At 43.3% G+C, this 9311-nt stretch overlaps 1 protein-coding gene across 1 annotated transcript; it reads right to left on the bottom strand.

Annotated features, from left to right (window-relative positions):
* Window positions 1–8027: 8027 nt before the first annotated feature.
* Window positions 8028–8621, bottom strand: LOC145409357 (uncharacterized). The gene has a single exon (XM_080279827.1). It carries the CDS (start codon window positions 8619–8621, stop codon window positions 8028–8030), a length of 594 nt encoding a protein of 197 aa, XP_080135953.1.
* Window positions 8622–9311: the final 690 nt, after the last annotated feature.

Raw genomic sequence — 9311 nt, forward strand, 5'->3', positions numbered from 1 at the left:
CACCACCATTATTTTTCACCAACACATAACACGCATACTCTCAGCCTCTAATTCACTTGAAAAAAAATCATCATACTTTATAATTTATCATTTCACTTCGATAACCTAGTTGTGCAGTTTTCTCATCGTTGCTGCCAAACAGTTTTATTCAAATTATTAGGGGTTACTAATAGTGTACGGATTAATGAAGGCTGTATATGACCCCTCAAGTTCCTAATTTCTCTTATAAAATAAAGAGAATCGTCTTTAAACAGCAAGAATAAAATGATAATGACGTGCATGTGTTGATGGTTTTAACTGGATACCAACTTAAACCACGTAACCATATTCCAGCATTATATTCACTACCTCTACCACCATGGCCAGGATTTTTAAAGCAGCCTGACCAATTCTTAAGCTATCAAACCTTCATAAGTGAAATATTTTCACAGACAAGTAAATACATCTATCCATACATACATAAGCACATAAATTGAAAGGTATCAGAACCAACCCACCCCATGAATCTCATTTCTTTATGTCCACCCGGAACCGTGCTAAGTCTGTTCCCTCTGCTAAGAATAATTTCATTCGTATTAAATGCTATTAAACTCGGATTCAAATTCTTCCCCTTCCTTTTGGCATCTAGACAAAGACCTCTCTAATAACTTTACTTCATCATCCTTCCTTCTTCTTTTCCGCTCTGACGGCTCTGTAGCTGTTCCTTCTGCTGATAAAGCAGAGCTCTTTGTTCAGACTTCCTCCTCCTATTCTACCTTAGACAACTCCTGTGCTGTTCCTCCATCACTTCCCTCCTCTGACTTCCTCATGACTGACATTAAAATTAGATCATTTGATGTAACATTACTTTCTGCCCACACTATCAGTACTAACAAAGCATTTGGCCCTGATGGGGTCCCTTCTTTCTTCCTTATGAACTGTCGCCTTTGTCGATTTGTACCTTTCCTTCTTGCTGGAAGTTTGTTCTCATTCAGCCTGTCCCAAAGAAGGGTGACCATTTCTAGCCCTCTAACTTTGCCCAGTTGCTTTAACATCCTGTATTTCTTAAGTTTTGACTCTTTTCTTAACAAAAAAAAAAAATCAATGTTCCTTTTCTATCATAACCTTTCCAATCGCCAGTATGGGTTTCACCAGGAACGTTCCACTGGCGATCTTCTCACCTTCCTTTCAGACTTCTGGTCATTATGCTGCTTTCGGGACTTTGGTGAAAGCTTTGCCATTGCACTTTACATCTCAAAGGCTTTCGACTGCACTTGACATCACAAAGGCTTTTGATCAAGTCTGGCATAAATTTTTAATTTCCAAACTGCCCCCTTACGGTTTCTATTATTCTATCTGTGCCTTCATCTCTAGCTTCATTTTCGGTCGCTCTAGTTGCAATTGTACATGGCCACCGTTCTTCTCCTAGAGCTATGAATGATGGTGTTCCTTAGGATTTTGTCCTATTACGAACTCTCTTCCTTCTATTCATCAATGGCATTTTAAGCTGTACATTTAATCCTAGCCACTCATACACTGATGACCTCATCTTTCACCTTTTTACTGTATTCGCTTCTCGCAGCGTCCATGCCAGCAGTTACTTCAACATACAAGGGATGAGGCTATGGCACACCTAAGATCTGACTTCACTCATACTCTGTCTGAGGTAAGATTAATCTTGTTGCTTTTAATGCATCAAAAATTCAGGTCTTACGTCTATGAAGCCGTCAAAATCTTCCTCAGGAGTATCCTCTGATTCTTAACAATATCCAACTCAATCCTCATTCATCTTTGGACATATTTGAAGAATCATTCTGGGAATTTATCTTGGAATTCATATTATCCCTCCTGTAAAATTTGCTTCCAAGAGACTGGGTATGCTAAACCGACGCTTTGTCTTATTTACCCTTGCACAGCTGTTGACTTTATACAGTTTCATTCGCCCCTTTGTGGAATAAAATTCTTATGTGTGGAAAGGCTTCCCACATTTAGTCCTTCTCAACAAAGTAAAGTCAAAGGCTTTCTCCTCATCAACTGGCTCCCTTCAACCTCTGTCGCTTCGCAGCATTGTTGCATCTTTATCTCTTCGATCGCTACTTCAATGGTCGCTGCTCTTTCAAACTGTCTGCTTGCATCCCTCAACCATTATGGCGGACGCGTAGCACAAGTATGGCAGCAAACTCTCATATCTTTTTTTTCCAGCTCTCTAATGGAAGAGCTAACCGTTACTCCCAGTCCTTCATATGTGCAACAGATCAACTAGGGAACTGTCATCCTCTGTCTGAATTTCCTACTGCCGATGATCCACAGTCTTTTAAACGCAGTGTGTCCAGGCATCTCGAAATGAGCGGACCTTTTTGTTTTTATATTTTCTTGGAGGGAACAATATGAGTATTGCGGGCTTCTGGCTTTTTGCATAAAAGAGGATATAGATATAGATGTAGTCATTTAATATTAATTTAATTTGGTGGGGAAATGCTTGGTATTTGTAAAGAGTAAAGACAAGTGTACGTGTAATTAATCGTATGGACAGCGTAAGCCTAGGAGATATTATAATGTTGCCTGGCATCACACGTCAGCATTCCCAACACACCATTACCTCTCCCACCATCTGTCACTTCAAACCTAACACCCCATTTCACTTGTTCACCATCGCCATTAACGTCATACATCCATCTCCCACACAACCATAACCACACAGTGCTGCTGCTAGACACCTTTTATCCTGCCATCGTTCTCTCCCGTACTCTACCTCCATTCATCTACCATATTGCCTGTTGTCATTACCATATGTATAGACATTGTTGAGCCTCTCGCTAAGATGGTTCCTTATCGTGGATATATTCTTTATGTATTCAGAAATAAGAGGAGGGAGGAAGAGATCAGTAGGTCGGAAGTAGTGGAAGCGATGAAGAAGATTAAGCTGGGAAAGGCCCCAGGAATTGATGGAGTGTGTGGTGAAATGCTTAGGTATGGGGGTGAGATTGTTGTGGAGTGGATATGGAAGTTGTGTAGATTGGCTTGGGAAGAGGGAAGGGTTCCAGAGGACTGGAAATCAGGTATAATTGTTCCTCTGTACAAAGGAAAAGGGGAGAGAGAAGTATGTGGTAACCATAGGGGTATTTGCCTTCTTAGTGTGACTGGTAAAATATATGGTAGAATACTCATTGATAGGGTTAGGCATATGACAGAGGAGCTAGTTGGAGAAGAACAAGGGGGATTTAGGAAGGGAAAAGGGTGTGTAGATCAGATATTTGTTCTAAGATGTTTAGTGGAGAAGTATCTAGAGAAGGGAAGGAAAGTGTATGCTGCCTTCATGGACTTAGTGAAAGCTTATGACAGAATAGATAGGCAAGGTATGTGGAAGGTATTAAGAATATATGGAGTGGAGGGGAAATTATTGAGTGCTGTGAAGAGTATGTACGAGGGAGCTAGGGCTACGGTGCGAGTGGATGGTGAGCTGAGTGAGTTCTTTGATCTCATTGTGGGACTGAAACAGGGGTGTGTGATGTCTCCATGGCTGTTTAATATATATATGGATGGGGTTGTAAAGGAGGTGGAAGGTAGGGCAGTGGATGTGGGGGTGGCCCTAATGAATGAGGGTGAGATTTGGAAGCTTCCGGTGTTGCTGTTTGCTGATGATACAGTATTGTTGAGTGAAGATGAATGGGAGTTGCAAGGTTTGGTGAATGAATCTGGGACAGTGTGTAGGAGGAGGAAGCTGAAAGTTAATGTAAACAAAAGTAAAGTTATAGTGTTTGAGAGGAATGAAGTCACAGAGTGTGCAGTGAGGTTGGATGATGAGGATATGGAGAATGTGAGTGCATTCAAGTACTTGGGTAGTGTGATGAGTAAGGATGGAACTTTGGGGGATGAAGTACGTGAAAGGGTACAGCAGGGAAGAAAGGTTGTTGGTACACTGAAAGCAGTGATGAGAAATAGGGAGGTGAGTATGGAAGTTAAGAAGTCACTGCATGATGGTATTGTGATCCCTACCCTGACGTATGGAAGCGAGGCGTGGACCTTGCAAGAGGGGAACAAGTCAAGAGTGAGAGCAGTGGAAATGAGTTACTTAAGAGGAGCATGTGGAGTGACGTGGAGGGACAGGTTGACGAATGAAGAAGTGAAGGAACGTTGTGGGGTAGATGTGGATGTGGTTGAAAAGATTAGGAGAAATACACTGAGGTGGTTTGGACATGTGGAGAGAATGGAGAAAGACTGACTAAGAGGGTGTATGTAGGTGAGTTGGAGGGAGGGAGAGGGAGGGGTAGACCGAGGATGAGGTGGAGGGATGGAGTTGAGAGGTATATGAGGGAGGGGGGGGTGAGTTGGGGGGAGGGGAGTCATATGGTGGGTGACAGAGTGACTTGGAGGCGTTTTGTCTGCGGCCACCCTTTGCGGGATTAGGGCGTCGGGCTATAGATAGATAGATAGATAGACTATTTTATTCAGCCTTCTTAATCTCTCATTTACATAACTTCCATTGCCATAACGTCTGCCGCCACTAGCATACTTTCATGTTGCAGTGCTAACTCATCTCCCTCTCGTTCTCTCCCTCCTACGATATCTCCTTCTACTAGTAACTACTCATTTTTTTCGCTCCCATTCCTTTGTTCCTATCACTATACTTCCTCTACCATTACCAGGGGATCAGCTATCAATACCTAAGGTCTCCTCATTTGTACTGTTTTCTCCCTCTTTCCCCCACTACTTCGCCCATGATTACCATATCACTGTCTTTCCCCACCGTGGTTCAACAGGCAGTACCACCACGACCAAACCTTATCTAATATTACAGTACTTTTTTCCCCATTTTATTATTCCTCTGCTATTGCATCCTCCGGCACCGCTGCCCTACTTCTCCTAACACTACCATGCCTCTCTCCCAGACGTTAAATTCTGTTCCTATTTCTCTTCTTCCATTACCATACCCTATCCTCCCATTACCATACCGTCCATAACTCCGACCCATGCTGGTTCACATACCACCGATGTCATCATCAGTCTCTCTCTCTCTCTCTCTCTCTCTCTCTCTCTCTCTCTCTCTCTCTCTCTCTCTCTCTCTCTCTCTCTCTCACACACACACACACACACACACACACACACACACACACACACACACACACACACACACACACACACACACACACACACACACACACACACACACACACACACACACACACACACACACACACACACACACACACACACATACACAACTCCGATTCACTCCTTTATTACACATTCCAGTACCGTTACCCTAACCATTTTACGCTTCCAGCATAACTTTCTCTTTCTGCCTGTTATACCAAAACATTTTCTCTCTCATACCTCCCATACCATTGCCATACTCCTCCTCCATAATCACAAGCTCCCTCTCCTGTGAAACTTTCGATTGCCATTCTTTCGTCTTCCAGTATCATCTCCCTCCATTCTGTACAACGACAAATCCCTTTCTTATGTTACTATTAGCCTTTGCAATCAGATGACCTATTTTTCATGTTGTTATTGCTTCCGCCAGACGATTTTCCTCATCTCTGAAAAGTTCTCTAGAAGTAGATATTTAAATTAGGCGATATCTAACCATTCAATTTCGAAAAGTCTTCCATTAAGAGAATATAATCGTCTGCCGGTGCTTGGAACAAAGTTAAAAATAGATGCCCTTTCTTGGGATAACATAAAAAATCTAAACTCTACTCTCAGTACGAAGTCTGAGTCGGGGAAGTCTGACTGAACTGATTAAGGGAATTGAGGGATATGATACAGAGTATTATGTTAGAAGGGAAAAGGACCACGCACAGACAGTTTCAGCGATAGAACATTTTCGTTTCACCAAGGATATTGGAAGGAGATGATTCAGAAATAGAGCCGTGGATGAGCGGAACAAGTTGTCAGTCAGTGTAGTTCGTGTTACTTTCATAGAGGGTTTCAAGGAAAAGATTGATTAGGGATATGACTGGAGAGGATTGTGTGCAAGATTCATTCCATTCTGTTAAGTACTTCAAACAGAATTAATATGATCCAGTTATTTGGTATTGTAGTTATGTTGCCCATCAACCTTCCTTAAAAATTTTCCATGCCAGTTTTCTATACTGCGTTGTGTTCCTTCTCATTTTTTCTAACAAGTTTTGGATGGGAAGTTTGGTGGGTGAGGAAAAGCATTCTTTCTTGTTAGCTTGTCATATTCTCATAGCTGGCACGTACCGTCTTTTTCTTCTGTTCAGACGTTCATCTCTACCAAAACTACTATCATTCCTCTTTTTCAGTCACCTAGTTCAGCTCCTGTCGTTATCCCATTTCTCTTCCTCTCTAAATTTTTCCTCTTCTCATACAGCCACACCTGTCCTGCAGCTACCGTCCATCTGCAACCATTGCCACGCATCTACAAGCGCCATACTTCTACCATACCTCCTGCTTCTCCTAGGCCTCGAATATCAGCTACTATTAGCACACCTCTCCTACGATTTCCACAACAGTGCTGCCATTACCATACCTCTGCTATCATTGCCATACCTCTGCTGCCATTACCATACCTCTGCCGCCATTACCATACCTTTGCTGCCATTACCATACCTCTGCTGTCATTACCATACCTCTACTCTAATAATTACTATACCTCCGCTCTCTTCTGCAGAGCCTTCTGTTCCATTTAGCTCCTTAGCTACCATTATTATGCCTCTCGCACAAGCACCATACTACTCTCTCTACCACATCTCCGGCTCCCCGTTGCTCCCATACCTCCGTCGCCATACCATACCACGCTCCCATTCCTGGATCTCCTGCCATCGTCCCATCAACTAGGACTGGTCCACGGTTGGCTGAGGGTGAGATGGCTTGGGTCGTTTGCATAAGGCACGAGAGTGGCTTCAGTGCGGAGGGATTTGGCTTCACAAGAGTTGGAAGCATTGAGAGAAATTTACATGTTTGTCGGACTGCACTGGTATATCTCTCTGTGGATCTGTATGTCTATAAGCATCTCTCCCGTTGGCTATACATGTCTGTATCAGTCAATCAATCAATCAATCACTCAGTTGGTCAATCATTCAATCTATGTATATCTACCTGTCTGTCTAGTATATATAATACATATATGCCTATCTATTTATTTATAGCTATCCATCTGTCTCCATGTCGATATTTACAGTTTATATCCATCTACATCCATCCACCCGTCGATCTACACAGATGTCTTTATTTTGCCTGTCTGTTGTTCTGCCTGTGTGTACCTATTTGTCTGTCAGACTCTAGCTGTAGTTTGCAAACAGAATGAGGACAAACTGAGTAGTAAAGAATCTACGAGCTGATATTATCTGGGGGAGCTTATCTGCCTCTCTGGTTACACACACACACACACACACACACACACACACACACACACACACACACACACACACACACACACACAAATGTGTGTGTATATATATATATATATATATATATATATATATATATATATATATATATATATATATATATTGGGTGTTTCAAAAGTCCCACATTATTTTTTAAAATTTATTAAAACTGCAGTCACAAATGGAACCAAATGACAATTTGGTTGTTGAGCCTACGATTCACGAGAATTTTGGTGGCATCAAACTTGGCGTCATAATCCTACTAGAAAGTCACTGGTACACTTCAGTGTGGCCTCTGCTTTTTTCGAACAAGCGAGCCACCGTTTTACACATTGTTGGACAACATTTCGGGAGCAACAGAAGCACACGCATTCCTGATCCGTTCTTCTAGTGTGGGGATGTCTCGCGGCGTGGCGGCGTACACTTTGCTCCTAATCTTCTTCTTCTCCTTTCGGCTCTCCCCTTAGGGGTCGCCACTTTGCTCCTAATGTAGCCCCACAAAAAGAAGTCACATGGTGTAAGATCCGGCGAGCGCGCAGCCCATTCTATGGGACCACGGCGACCAATCCATCAATCTGGGAACTGCTCATTCAGATGTGAGCGAACCTCACGCGAGTAATGAGCAAGGGCACCGTCTTGCTCGAAAATGACTTCTTGCATGTCGGCTACAGCTGACAGTTGGGGGATGCAGAACTACTGAAGCATACGAAGGTAATTGTCTCCGTTGATGTTCACGGAATTTCCATCTTTATCCCGGAAGAAGAACGGACCAATCAGCCCAGCTGAGGAGATGGCACACCAGACGACCAATTTCGGCGTGTCCCTTTCATGTTCACGGATTTCCACAGGATTGTAAGTTCCCCAGATGCGGGTATTGTGCTGATTGATGCAACCAGAATGGTGGAAGAGAGCATCGTCACTGAACCACATGTGCTCCAGGATCGATGGGTCTCTTTCGTAGTGATGCAGCAGTGTCTCACACATCTCCACCCGGCAATCATAGTCTTGAGGTTTCAGCTTCTGAACCACCTGGATCTTGTATGGATACAGCTTGAGATCACGCCGCAAAATCCGTTGGATAGATGTCACGCTGGTGTTCAGTTCCTCAGCCGATCGCCGAATGGACTTTCCTTGACTCTGAGCAAAAACCTCACGGACAGTTTCGACATTCTCCTCACTCCGCACACTTCGAGATCTTTCTGATCGAGGTTTGTTCTTAGTCAATCCAGTCTCCATAAACTTCTGGTGGGTGGCGACGATGGTGTTTCTACGAAGTATCCACTGCATAATGCTGTCCGTAGACTGCCCGGAATCGTCGCTGCACTTCAACCACAGATTGAAAAACCTTCTGCCATGCAGCGATTTTACACCTCTGCTCAAGAGTCAGCATGGTAGCGAAGAAAACGGTTCAAAACTTCAAATGCAGACTCAAAAATATTCTCAACTACTGAGTAAGAGTTTACCATAAGATGAACGTCGTTGGTTGATTACCTGCAAAGAAAATTGAAAATCAAATTAGTGACGGACTTTGAAACACCCAGTGTGTGTGTGTGTATATATATATATATAATCTCATCTCATCAGCCGTTTGAGTGTCCACTGCAGGACCGGTCTATCCCGACCGAAGTGGGGACGATACAGCCAACGTATCTCTACCAAGTGGCTTAGGCTGTCTAGTAGAGTTTGTATGTAGGATGAGAAGTGCTTGTAAGTGTAATTGTAGTGTTGGAGTGGCTTTGGATGTGTGTGTAGTCTGTGAACCAAGTGTAATCGGCCTGCGCAAGCTGACTGGGTGCAAGCATACTTTATAGTATGCAACACTGGTTCAGCCGCAGCACCCCTGATGTCCGCCAATGCAGTTCGCGGCCAGAAGAACGCTCCCAAAGTTTATTACCCTGGCGGGGCGCTAACTCTCGTTCTTCAGTGTACGAAAACGCACACTTTACCACTGTATCACAGAGGCTCCATATATATATA

The sequence above is a fragment of the Coenobita brevimanus genome, chromosome 80 (assembly GCF_032717465.1).
Source record: "Coenobita brevimanus isolate Jiangsu-jjx chromosome 80, ASM3271746v2, whole genome shotgun sequence".
In the NCBI taxonomy this organism is placed as follows: domain Eukaryota; kingdom Metazoa; phylum Arthropoda; class Malacostraca; order Decapoda; family Coenobitidae; genus Coenobita; species Coenobita brevimanus.

Excerpts from the sequence above, each read along its gene's own strand:
- LOC145409357 (XM_080279827.1), bottom strand. The coding sequence starts at position 8,621 with ATGCAGTGGATACTTCGTAGAAACACCATCGTCGCCACCCACCAGAAG.